At 53.0% G+C, this 13036-nt stretch overlaps 1 protein-coding gene across 1 annotated transcript; it reads left to right on the top strand.

Annotated features, from left to right (window-relative positions):
* Positions 1–4076: 4076 nt before the first annotated feature.
* On the top strand, positions 4077–12035 carry MRPL4 (mitochondrial ribosomal protein L4). The gene is made up of 8 exons (XM_023733100.1): positions 4077–4601; positions 4688–4838; positions 7714–7765; positions 8965–9082; positions 10228–10334; positions 10422–10531; positions 10611–10687; positions 11890–12035. Exons 1-8 carry the CDS (start codon positions 4394–4396, stop codon positions 12033–12035), a joined length of 969 nt encoding a protein of 322 aa, XP_023588868.1. The 5' UTR covers positions 4077–4393.
* The last annotated feature ends 1001 nt before the right edge of the window (positions 12036–13036 follow it).

The raw sequence follows: 13036 nt of genomic DNA, 5'->3' as shown, positions 1-13036 counted from the left end.
TTTGACCCTCCACCCAGGTTTGGGCTAAAATAGTCAGACTTTGAGCCACACAGCATGCAGGTCTTGAGGTCATGACCTCCCTTTTGTTAAGACTCTCTTTCAACACGCTAATGGGGGAGCCTGGTGCAAACGGCTTTCTAATATTCCATTTGTTCATTTACTATGTACTGAGCAGCTGCTTCTTAGCACTGGGGCCCAGCAGCGAGAGAAACAAAGACCCCTGCCCTCAAGGAGCTGATGTTCTAGTGAGAAAGAAAGACAAGAAACAGGATAAAGAAGAAAACAACATTGTCTATTTGAATACAGTGAGGGTTCTGGAGATAAATGAGATGGGGAAGGCAGAGAGCCATGTAGCAATCCGGGGGGAGGGTGCTACAGGAAGAAGGAACCTCCTGAGTCTGGAGTGTGATTGGTGGGTTCTGATGAGAAGACCGGTGTGGCTGAAGCCACAGAGTGATGAAGGGGAGGGTGGGAGGAGGTAAGGGCAAAGAGGTGACAGGGCAAATTGTGCAGAGCCTTGTGGGCTACGGGGAGGACTTGGGCTTTTGCTCTGAGTGAGGTGGGAGCCATGGAAGGTTCTGAGCAGAGGAGGGATGTGACCTGACTCAGGTGTTCACAGGTGCACTCTGCCCACTGTGGGGGAAACAGACTGGGGGGGGGTGAAGGTAGAAGGAGAGAGAATTCTAAACCTCATTACCCCCTACTAGGGGAGGGTTTGTATGTATCCTGCTTACAGACGAGAAGACCATAGTTCCAAAAGAACAAACCACTTGCCCAAGGACACCCATCCAATCAATGGTAGTCCCTGGATTTGAACCTGCGTCTACATGACTCCAGCGCCATTCAGTAAATATGCATTTATTGAGCATCTTAGGTGCCGAGCTGACCTCAAGGGCATAAGACCTTGACCCAGGGGACATGGAGTGCTTTCTCTGTTTCTGGTAATAGGATGATGAGTGAAGGAATTCACTCAACGTGTATTGAGCACTACTGTGTTCCAGGCACTGTGCTGGGTGCTAGGGCTACAGAAAGGAACAAGACAGTTGAAAATTCCTACCCTGGGAAAACTTATGCTCTAATGGGGGAGACAGACAAAATACATTTAAAAATTAGGAAATAATACAGAATGCTAAAAGATAACCACTATGGGGGTGGGGAGCAGATAGGGGATTGGAAGAGCCAGAGGTGGGGATTGAGATATTAAATAGGGTGATCAGGGTGGACTTCTCTGAGGAGGTGACATTTGAGTAAAGCATCAGACGAAGTGCAGGAGTGAGCCATGTGGCCCTCTGGGGAAAGTATGTTCCAGGTAGAGGGAATAGCAGTGCAAAAGTTCTCAGATAGTACTGTTGAATGAGCTAATGGGTGAAGCACGTGGAGTGAGAAAGATCCAGCTATGCCCCCCGCCCCAACTCTCTCCCCAGTCCTGGCCCTTCCAACTGCTGTTCCCTTGTCTTGGAACATACTTTCTCCTCCCAGCAAACTCCTGCTGCACCCTTCAGCCTTAGTTCTCAGGTTACAGCCTTAAGGAAATCCCCTCTGAGGCTCTCACCCTGCCACCGGTTAGGGGTTTCTCCCCTGGGATCCCACAGACCCTGTAGACCTCCCTCCCCCATCCGAGTCCCTCAGCCTCCTGCACTGGACCATGATGTTCTCAAGGGTGTCTGCTGGATTTATTAGTGTCCCTGTGGTACACACTAGGTGCCTAATAAATCATTAGGCAAATAAGTGCTGTCCCATTCTTACCACATAAAATCTAAACTTCCTGGCACAGGATAGACTTGCAAATCTACCTGTAAAATTATAAACCAGTTCTGAGCAATGTCACGCACAGCAGGTTGTGGTGGTGGCTTCTGGGAGGGGAACAGGGAGGACAGGGGAGAAGGTTTGGAGAAACGGAGTTTTCATCCTATTTATCCTTTTGTACTTTTTGGATTTTTCCTGACCAGGTGGGTGAATTATCTCTGAAGACATAAAATGAATAAATAAAATTCTACAAAATGAAGAATTTTTAAATTCCAAAGTATATGGTGTTTTAAACGTACATACACAGTTATTCTTGCACCAATACACAATGAAATACATTGTGAATTTGTATTAATAGTTCACAAAAATGCAAATACAAAGCTATAGATCATGTGTAAAAAAGAAAAAAAACACATCTTTAGTACAGCATTCAAATCCTCCAGGGCCGGCCCACCACTCCTGCCTTGCCTCTTGCCTGTTTTGATGACAAAAACTCCCCGTCAATAATAATAATAATTCTTGTTAGGTACCCTCCAGTTGGTTCTGACTTATAGTGACCCTATATGTACAACAGAATGAAATGCTGCCTGGTCCTGCCATCCATCCTCACAATCATTGCTATGTTGGAGCCCATTCTTGCAGCCACGGTGTCAATCCATTTTGTTGAGGGTCTTCCTCTTTTTTGTTGACCCTTTGCTTTACCAAGCATGATGTCCTTCTCCAGGGACCGGTCCCTCTGATAGATAGCATGCCCAAAGTATGTGAGAGAAGTCTCGCCATCCTCACTTCTAAGGAGCATTCTGGCTGTACTTCTTTCATTATGCTTTGACCATGCGCCAGGCATGGCATGCTTTGCCTCCGTCATTTCATGAAGTCTCACAACCTTCTCTTTTTCAGATGAGGAAACCGAGGCTGGCTGAGGAACAATCGCTAAACTTGCAGTCTGTCAAACTATACCAGCTGCCAAGTGGGCCGCCTGGACGGACCCACAAGGCTGATTTGGGCTCGTGGCGTCCCCTGTAGGTCACACCGGGAATGTGACCAAGAACCTACAAATGAGCATTTGGTTTTCTGTTTGGGAGGGGAATGAGGGAGGAAGTCCAGGATCTGTGGGCTCCCCACTTTGCCCTGTCCCCGGAGAGCCCTGGGAGATCTAAAGGGGCACAGGACCCTAACCTCAGGCGTCTGAGCAGGGGGATGCACGGACCTAAGCTGAAGGGCTTGAGGGGGACATAGCCGTGCTCTGGGGTGTCTGAGCAGGGAGATCTGAGAGTGTATCTGCCCTGAAGGGCTGGGGGTGAGGGGAGGGCACAGCCCTACCCTTGGGTCTGTGGGTTACAGGGACTTGTCCTGAGTAGTCCGAAGGAGAGGACACGACTCTGCCATAGGGGGCGAGGGGCACTTGCCCTGCCCTGGAGCTTCTTAAGGGGAGCCATCATCCTGTTCTGGAGAACTAGACTGCAGCCGGAAGAAAACTTATCGCCTTCGAGTGGACTCCGACTCATAGCGACCTATAGGACAGAGTAGAACTGCCCCGTAGGGTTTCCAGGGAGCGGCTGGTGGATTGGAAGTGCCGACCTTTTGGTTAGCAGCAGAGCTCTTAACCACTGCGCCACGAGAGATGCAGCCTGAAGAAAGCAACATCTAAAGGTTCTAAAATGAACTCTCCTGCAGGGCATCCCAATTATCGTGAGGCAAGCCCAATTCCATTAAGCTGGGCTGCTAACCGAAAGGTGGTCGGTTGGAGGAACCCACCAGTCCCTCCACAGGAGAAAAACGTGGCAGTCAACTTCCTTAAAGATTATTGTTTGACTCATAGCGAGCCTATAGGACAGAGTAGAACTGCCTCATGGGGTGTCCAAGGAGCGGTTGGTAGACTGGAATTGCCTACTTTCTGGATAGCAGCCGTAGCTCTTAACCACTGAGCCACCAAGGCTCCCCCTAAAGATTACACCCTTGGAAACTCTATGGGGCAGTTCTACTCTGTCCTCTAGTGTCACTATGAGTCAGAATCCACTCAGGACAACAGCTTTTGTTGTTGTTGTTGGCTTGTTTGTTCGTTTAGGGCCAATTTCAACGGTTTTCCGTGGGAGATAAAGCCCTTTAACTTAAAAAAAATCCACCTAATTGGACGTACCTTGGAGGTTATATGGGGGAGGGACCCGAAGGGCGTGGCCTACACAGAAAGCGTACCGTTATTGGCTGTATTCCCTTAGGTGCCCGCCCCCACCCCGCCGCCCAGCCGTGGGCCGGCCACTCTTCCGGACTTAACGCTGATTGGCTGAATAAGGAGCGTGCCCTTTGGTACGCGCAGGTCTCATGGACGCGATTCTTTTGCCGGCCCTGGTGCGGGCTAGAGCCGATGGGGCGAGGCCTACGGAGGGGGCCGGGCGTCTTGCTCTGGGGTCGCATTCCCGGGTCTCGCGGACCGTCCTTTAAGCCTGAAGTGAAAACGCGTATAGGGAACAGTCCTGGGGTAGAGGTAGAGTCACGGTAGGCCGGACCTCGCCGCCCTCGCTCTTGCGCACCAGGCGTCCAGCCCCGAATCCTAGCCGGGCGGGCCGTGTCGCGTGCGTGACGTCATCGCAGGGCGCTGCGCGCGGCTGGAGGGAGCCCGACCTCTCGTGGCGCAGGGAACGGCGCAGCTATGCTGCGGCTAGTCTGTGCTGGGGCGCGGGCATGGGCTCGGCCCGCCCGCTGCTGGGTGAGGCCGGGAGCCGAGGGTGGGGTCGCAGGGCAAAGACCGGGGGGTCCGGTGGCATTCTTCACTCTCGCGCACCGTTTACAAGGCCTGAACTCGCTGGCGGAAGAGGCAACGCCTCCGGCGTTGGAGCCGGAGCGGGTGGCGAGCGCAGGTGAGGCTGCCAGGGTCGCCCGAGGAAGGGCAGCAGCGGGGAGCACTGACTTTTGACCCTCACCTCTGACCTCCCAATCCTGCTAGGTCCCCCGGCGCCCGCGTTGCGCAGGTGCGAGCTCCCATTGCCCGCGCACCGGCGCCCGATGCAGGCCTGGGTGGAGTCCCTGCGGGGCTTCGATCAGGAGCGCGTGGGCCTGGCCGAGCTGCACCCCGACGTCTTCGCCACGGCGCCCAGGTGAGCACTCACTGGGTGCGGGGGCTGTAATGGTAAACTGGGTAGCAGGGGAGCGAGGAATCAGGATGACCTGGGCTCGTACACTTGGGAAAGTGCTCAATCTGTAGAGCCTCAGTTTCCCCACCTGTCAAAGAGAGTGGTGGTGTCCCTGCCAGAGTTGTGGTAAGGTTGAGGGTTGAGAGGTAACATCCTCTAGTGGTTAAGAGAACAGAATTCTGGAGCCAGACTTCTTCTTGTGTACTGTCGATTGATTCTGACTCATGGCGACCCTGTAGGACAGGATAGAACTGCCTAGAAAACCTGATGGGGCAGTTCTGGTCTGTCCTGTAGGGTCGCTCTGAGGCCGGACCCAATCAGTGGCACACAACAACAACCTTTATGCGACCTGATCACCAGGTTTTTTCTCCTGCAGAGCTACTTGTATGTTCCAACCGCCAACCTCTTAGTTAGCAGCCTTTCGCTTAACCAGGTCACAGTGATGATTAAATGAGTTAATTGTAGCACATAAGTTGTATACAAATGTTGATTATTGTTACTGTTATCTTTCTTCTTCTTCTTTTTTTTTTTTTAAATGAAAATGAGCACTAACGGTGACCAAAGGGCCCTAGGTGGTGCAAATGATTTGCACTCCACTGATAACCTAAAGGTTGGTGGTTCAAACCCGGACAGTGGAAGAGCAGGCTTGGTGATCTGCTTCCATTAAGACTGCAGCCAAGAAAACCATGGAGCAGTTCTAGTCTGTAACACATGGAGTTGCCAAGATTCGGAATTAACTTGATGGCCGCTGACAACAGTGACTGAGGCCTTACTGTCTGCCTGCTGTTGTGTGCTGTGGAATCAATTCTGACTCATAGCGACCCTACAGGACGGAGTAGAACTGCTCCATAGGGTTTCCAAGGCTGTAATCTTTATTTACAGGTAGACCGTCAATGAGATGGATTGACACAGTGGCTGCAACAGTGGGCTCAAGCATAACAACGATTGTGAGCATGGCACAGGACCGGGCATTGTTTCCTTCTGTGGTGCATAGGGTCGCTATGAGTAGGAAGCGACTTGACAACAGCTAACAACAACAACAGCAGCCATCTTCATGGAAGCAGACTGCCACGTCTTTCTCCCAATGAGCAGCTGGTGGGTTCGAACTGCCAACCTTCAGTTGGCAGCTGAGTGTTTAACCACTGTGCCACCAGGGCTCTTTCACTATGTACCTTGCACAGCCTATTTATAATTTAGTTAAGTAGATCCTCAGAGAAGGGGTTCTTTTCTCTCTATTTTGTAGATAAAGAAACAGAGGCACACACAGGTTAAGTAACTTGCCCAAGGTCACAGTTTGTAAGCAATAGAGCCATGATCTCAACCTGTGCAAGGCAACTCCAGGGCCAGGTTGTCATTCACTGAGGTGTATGATGCTTCTCACGTGCATAGTATCTGGCACATGATAAATCCTATTAAATTATTAGTTAGTATTTGTATGGTTTGGTCCCCACCCTTAACAGAGTTCCAATCTAAGGTTGTTGTTAGCTGCCATTGAGTCGGCCCTGACTCATGGTGACCCCATGCACAATGGAACAAAATGCTGCCGGGTCCTGCACCATACCCATGATCAGTTGCAGATCAGACCATTGTGATCTGTAGGGTTTTCATTGGCTGATTTTCAGAAGTAGATCTCCAGGCCTTTCCCTTCTGGTCTGTCTTAGTCTGGAAGCTCCACGGAAACCTGTTCAGCATCATAGAAACACAAGCCTCCATTGACGGACATGTGGTGGCTGCACATGAGGTGCATTGGGTGGGAATCTAACTTGGGACTTCTGCATGGAATGCAGGAATTCTACTACTGACCCACTATGCCCTCTTCCAATCCAACAGAAGATGACAAAAAAGTTAAAAACAGATTTTTTAATTTACTCTGTAAATATCTATGAAACACCTACTGTGTGCTAGGTCCCAGGAATATAGCAGTGAATGGGCACCAAGGTTGTTCGTTGCTTTTAGTCCAGAGCAGGGGTCAGCAAACTGTTTCCATAAAGGGCCAGATAGCAAATATTTTAGGCTTTCCAGGCTGTGAAATCACTGTTGAAACTACTTATCTCTGCTACCGTAGTGCAAAAGCAATCATAAAAAAACAAACCCGATGCCACTGAATCGTAGACAATACATAAACAAATGAGCATGACTTTATTAAGCCAATGAAACCTTGTAAGTAAATATTTACAAAACAGTTAGCAGGCCGGATTGGCATATGGGCCATAGTGGCAAACCACGCTGGCAGCCGTATGCAATGTAGCTATGTAATGTGAGCTGTGTGTATAATTTTAAACTTTCTAGTAGCCCTGTTTTAAAAAGTAGAAAAAAAAACAGCTGGGATTAATTTCAATAATATATTCTATTTAACCCAGTATATCTAAAGTATTGTTACTTGGTATGTGGCACTGGCCACTTTCCTGGTGTCCAGTAGCCACACGTGGCCAGTGTCTACCATGTTGGACAGCACAGAACTAGAAAGACAAACTAGTCCATAAAAAAGGCGGCGCTAAGTAAGTTGTAATGATAGAGAAGGAAAAAAGTACTGTGAGAAGGAGGAAGGGGGACTTCTCTCGGAGATATTGTTTGAGCTGAAATCTGTAGGCTGAGAAGGAACCAGCAGGAGAAGAGTGTTTCAGGAAGAAGGGACAGCAAGTGCAAAGGCCTTGAGGCTGGACCCCATCTCACAAGTCCAGAATGGCTACAAGATGGGGCCATAGAGGGCCAGGGTCAGATGGCACAGGGCCCCCGGGACTGCAGGGAGGAGCCTGGCTTTCCATCACTGGGTGGGGAGCTGTGGGAGGGTTTTAAGCAGAGGCAGAGCTTCCTCTCATGTCTCCCTCCTTCCCCACAGGCTGGACATCCTGCACCAGGTCGCCATCTGGCAGAAGAACTTCAGGAGAATTGTGAGTGCCCTGAGTGGGGCGAGGTGGGAGGAAGGAGCTTTCTGCAGGGTAGAGGGAGCAGGAGGCGAGGAAGCCTCATGCTGTGTCTTCTCTGTGCTGCTCAGCCCAGGCCTCATCTCCTCTCTGCTGAGCTGGTCACTGATGAGTCATTTGCCAGGCATTTTCTGAGCAACCACTGCACCCAGCCTTGTGTTAGGTGAGAGGGTATGGCAGTGGATGAGACAGGCAAGGGTCCTGCTCTCAAGCTCTCAGTCTGGTGGGAGGGTTGAACAGGAATCAAGTAGTCATGCCTGTAAATCAGTACTTATAGGAAATTGTCCAATGCCCCAGCTCCCCATGGCCTTTGCAAGAAGTCTGTGCTCCCTGCCTTGATGCTCAAGGCCCTGGCAGTTGCAGATGCCACACGTTGTCTGACCAGACTGAGCTGACTAGAGTCCATCTCCCGTTTGCCTGGCCAGCTCCCCTTGTCCTTCAGGTGGATGTTTGGGCCATGCCTCCTCCAGGAAGCCCTCCCTGACCTCTGGGCCCCCCACAACCTCTTGTGTTGTCCCTCACGGCCCTCATGGCATTTAACCTCAGGTCTGCAGTAGGAATTAACCAGTAAAGGGGATGATGGAACTGAGATGGGGGTAGAGGGAACAGTATGTGCAAAGGCCCTGTGGCAGAGACCCAAAGGAGCCCAGCCTGGCTATGGAGGTCAATGGGAGGACAGTGAGGAATTTGGATTTTATGCCAAGAGCATTGGAGAAGCTGTTATCAATCTTTGCCTTCCGCCTGCCCACCCCAGAGGTCCAGCGTGTCCTCCCCCTGCACATATCCTCCTTGGCTCCCCTCAGCCCAGCGTCTGAAGCTCCTTGTGACCCCCCCTATGCTCATCTCTGATGCTCTCTAGCCACATCTTTCCCATGCCTTGCCTTCCTTTCAGGTGCAGCCACATTAAAATCATTCCAAAAACATTGAGCACCTACTGTATGCTAGGCAGCAGAGCACTGCTTTTGTGAGGCAGACACTTAGAGCGTGTGGGGGAAATCTCTTAATTCCTTTATCTCCCCTCCTCCCCAAATCACCGTGCCTTGGTTCTGGCTCCTCCCAGGCAGGACCGGTCTGTCCAACTCACTGCTGTGTCCCTGGGCCTGGCACCCAGCAGCTACTCGACATCTGTCTGACAGACATGACCCCTTCTTACTTTGCACCCACAGAGCTACGCCAAGACCAAGACTAGGGCTGAGGTGCAGGGTGGTGGCCGGAAGCCCTGGCCGCAGAAAGGCGGTGGGCGTGCCCGGCATGGCAGCATCCGCTCCCCGATCTGGCGAGGAGGTAAGCAGGCAGGGCAAGGAGGGCTCAAGTGCAGTGTCTGGGAGTTTCTTCACACGTGGCTGCCCACATCTGGAGTCTCGGATACCTTGTCAGCACCATTTTGCCACTTCAGCACCCCAGCTGGCAGAGGCATCAGGACTCAGGCCCATAGACCTCACTGCCTCTTTACCCCAGTGCTCAGGCTTCGGCCTCTCTCAACAGACCATGGCCACAGCCCATCTGGGCCACCGCCTCCCATCTCTCCTGGGCTACCCTTCACACAGCAACCAGAGGGATCTTCCTAAAAGTCCCAGCTCCGCATGGCCTTTGCGTGAAGTCTGCGCTCCCTGCCTTGGCACTCGAGGCCCTGGCAGCTGCAGATGCCATGCCCTCTCTGACCAGACTGAGCTGACTAGAGTCTGTCTCCCATTTGCCCGGCCAGGTCCCCTCATAGCTCAGGTGTCTGTTTGGGCCATGCCTCCTCAAGGAAGCCCTTCCTGACCTCCTCTGGGCCCCCTACAGCCCCGTGTGCTGCTCCTCACAGCCCTGATTCCTGCTGTAGGTCCAGCGTCTGTCTGCCCTGGCAGAAGGCGAACAGTGTGAGGAGAGGGACTGTGTCTGTGTTGCTCCCTGCTGCCCTCCCGGGGCCCAGCAGAGAGTGGACACACCAGCAGACGGTCCTCGCCAGGGCGTCTCTCCTGACACCAGTGCTCCCAAGACCCATTCAGCTCTCATGTCCCTGATGCCTGTCTCCCCTGTAGACCTGGAAGGTTTTAACTTATTAATAATCACAGCATTAACAGCTTATGCTAATAATTAAGCTCGCGCTCTGTGATGTTTTATGCAGTCTGTAATAGTTAAGGTCACACTTTGCTGTTTTACGTGTTCTATGCCGTAACTCATGGAGTGTTATATGGTGGGAACCATCAGATCTCAGGGTTTGACAGTTGTGGAAACTGAGGCCCGGTGAGGTGAAGTCACTTGTCCCAGGTGACACTTGATCCAGTCTCCCCTCCATCCTTACTTGAGGCCCCTCCCTCTTTGCTGACCTTCAGCCTGGCTCCTCCCAGCCTCCTCTCCACCACCGTACACCAGCCACCAGGGTGAATTTCGGGCCTCCAAGCCCAGCTGTGGCCTGGCCTGCTCACATACCTCTGTCCCCACAGGAGGCATTGCCCATGGCCCCCGGGGCCCCACGAGTTACTACTACATGTTGCCTATGAAAGTACGGGTGCTGGGCCTTAAGGTGGCGCTGACCGTCAAGCTGGCCCAGGTACAGCCCGTGCCCCAATCCTTCTGGGACCCACAGGGCCCTGGAGCCTGGGGTGTGGGGGCTCAGACCATCCTATCCTCCCGCCAGGACAACCTGCACATCGTGGACTCCCTGGAGCTGCCAACCCCAGAACCCCGGTACCTGACGGAGCTGGCCCAGTACCGCCGCTGGGGGGACTCCGTGCTCCTCGTGGACTTGTGAGGCACAGGGCAGAGTGGGGAGGTGGGGGGACGGAGTATCTGTCTCTGTGGGGCTCACCTCCGGCCTCTGTTATAGAGCACACGAGGAGATGCCACAGAATGTGGTGTCGGCCACCTCCAGGCTGAAGACCTTCAACCTGATCCCAGCTGTCGGTGAGCTACCCCTGGGGCCTCAGGTGCACGTGTGGGCCAGGCGCTCAGGGATGCCGGCCAGTTCCCATCATCCACCCGTCACACTCTGGCTGAGTGGTCTTGGGCAGTAACCACCCTCTGTCCTTCAGCTTCCCCGAATGTACTCTTGGGGGAAGAGTGTCTTTCTTAAGAATGCTTTGAGGATGCCACGAGGTCATGTTGTGTGAACACTCCCAGCTCAGTGCCGGGCATGGCGTGAGTGCCAGGCTTGCTGGCTGTTCTCACTCAGAGAGAGGTGGAAAGCCAGGGGCAGGGCAGGCCCCAGTCGTCGGTCTGTCCTGAGCACGTCACACCTGTCACCACATTGACCTGTCCCAGGCCTCTCTGTGTGTCCTCCTGGACAGCTACACGAGGGAGTCATACAGGCATCTCAGCCATGTCCAGTGCTGAGTCCTGACCCCCCCGCCCCCCTGACTCTCAGGCCACCTTTTCCACAGCCTTCTTCATCTCAACACAGGACTCCTTCCTTCCAGTGGCTCAGGTCTGAAACTGACTCTCCTCGACTCCTTGCCTCCACCCTGCCTATCGGGGCTGCCTGTAAACATGTCCAGAATCCGACCACTTCTTACCACCCTGGTCCAGCCCCCACTGTCTCCCACCTGAACCCTGCAGTCACCTCCTCCTGGCCCCCAGATACCCACGCTCTGCCCCCACAGAGGGCACCTGTGATTACCTGAGTCAGGGCCCATCTCTCCTCTGCTCAGAACCCTCCATGGCTCCCACCTCACTTGGGGTAAAAGCCCAAGTCCTTCCTGCTGCTTGTGGGGACCTGCACCACCGGCCCACCCCCTGCTCACCCTGTCCACCCCCGCTCTGCCCTTGCCCGCCCCGCCCCTCCGGTGCAGCGCATGGTATGTCCGCTGGCTGTGTTGATCATCTGTGTCTCCCGACTGGAATGTAGGGCAGAGATCCTGGCCGAGCTCAGTGGATCCTGGAAGGGTGGGGGGGGCTCAGCCAATCAGCAGTTGATGAACTAAGGACAGCCCCTTGCCTAGAGTCTTGCCAGTTACGAGCGACTGAGCCAGGATTTAAACCCAGGCTGCTGGGCTTCTGTACCCACACTTTGAACCGCTAGACCAGGAGGGGTGCTTTCCTAGGCGGGGATGGGAGTCAGGGAGGAGGCACCCACCACACCCTTGACCCCACCTCGGCCCACCCCCCAGGCCTGAACGTGTACAGCATGCTCAAGCACGAGACCCTGGTCCTGACCCTGCGCACCATCGTCTTCCTGGAGGAGAAGCTGCTCTGGCATGATTCGCGCTACACGCCCCTCTACCCCTTCCACCTGCCCTATGGTGACTTCCCCTGAGTCCCGCCATGCCCAGCCAGGGCCTGATGGCCGCCGTCCTTCTGCATCACCCTCGATGCCAGGTGCCTGCTCTGAGCCAGGCCGAGGAGGCCCTGGCAGACTTGGGAGCCTGGCACCCCCTACGAGGGAGGAAGCCGGGGTCACGGAGCTGTCGAGCAGGCGTCACAAGAAGGACAGAGCAACTCTGCAGAGAGTGCCAACAAGCTCCTGCCCTATCTCTCCCTTTTTTTAAAAAAAAAAAAAAAAATTTTATTTTTTAATGAGAGTGTCGGGAAAAATAGAGAATGGCTCCTTGCCGTTTTGCTCATTGTGATTACTTGCATTTGGCAGGTTGGGTTCTTTCCCTGGTTCCAGGCACCTCCAGGTCCTTATTTTCTCAAGGGGCTTGCAGTCTTCTTTGAAAGCACCATCAGGACTGTTATAGAAATTGCCCAGAATTAACTTGGTGAGTCACTGACTCGGGCGAACACAGAGGAGTGTGGGCGCCATTAGTTCCCAGGAACCAACGCCTGGCTTGTCTCCCAAGCACAGTTATCCTACACAGTCGTCCCAGAGAGGATTTGTGGTCCCGTTTGCACAGCCCTTCAGTTGGAGAGTGCAGGCTCGATGCCACATGTAATCTCGATCTGAAGACCTGAAATTTTATCACAATGGTTTCCCCTGGGAGTCAGAAAAACAAGTGGGCCACAATAAACAAGCTAATAAATACATTTCTAAAAACACCTAAACCAGTATCCTAATTCTTCAGTCTGCTGTTGTGTGCTCCCGAGTTAATTTGCTTAATAATCGTAACAGAGACTAAGCAGCTGTGAGCGTGCTTCTGTGCGTTGTGGGCCCAGCTAGACCAGGTAGCCACAGCAACGCCCCGGGTTCCCTTGCAGGAAACAACTTTGGAATGCTTCTCCAAGTGCCTCCAGAGCTTACGCACATCCTTTGGAAATCCTCAGTGGACGGAAACTTGGATCTTTAAAGCACCAGATTTGACTAAGTGAGGAAAGACA

This window comes from Trichechus manatus, unplaced genomic scaffold, assembly GCF_000243295.1.
Source record: "Trichechus manatus latirostris isolate Lorelei unplaced genomic scaffold, TriManLat1.0 scaffold00057, whole genome shotgun sequence".
Lineage (NCBI taxonomy): Eukaryota > Metazoa > Chordata > Mammalia > Sirenia > Trichechidae > Trichechus > Trichechus manatus.
Note: the sequence above shows the minus strand (reverse complement) of the source record. Positions and strands in the feature narration are given on the sequence as shown.

Coding starts and splice junctions, on each gene's coding strand:
- MRPL4 (XM_023733100.1), top strand. CDS start 4,394: ATGCTGCGGCTAGTCTGTGCTGGGGCGCGGGCATGGGCTCGGCCCGCC. Junction 4,602..4,687: donor GGAGCGGGTGGCGAGCGCAG/GTGAGGCTGCCA, acceptor CAATCCTGCTAG/GTCCCCCGGCGCCCGCGTTG. Junction 10,335..10,421: donor TGACCGTCAAGCTGGCCCAG/GTACAGCCCGTG, acceptor TCCTCCCGCCAG/GACAACCTGCACATCGTGGA.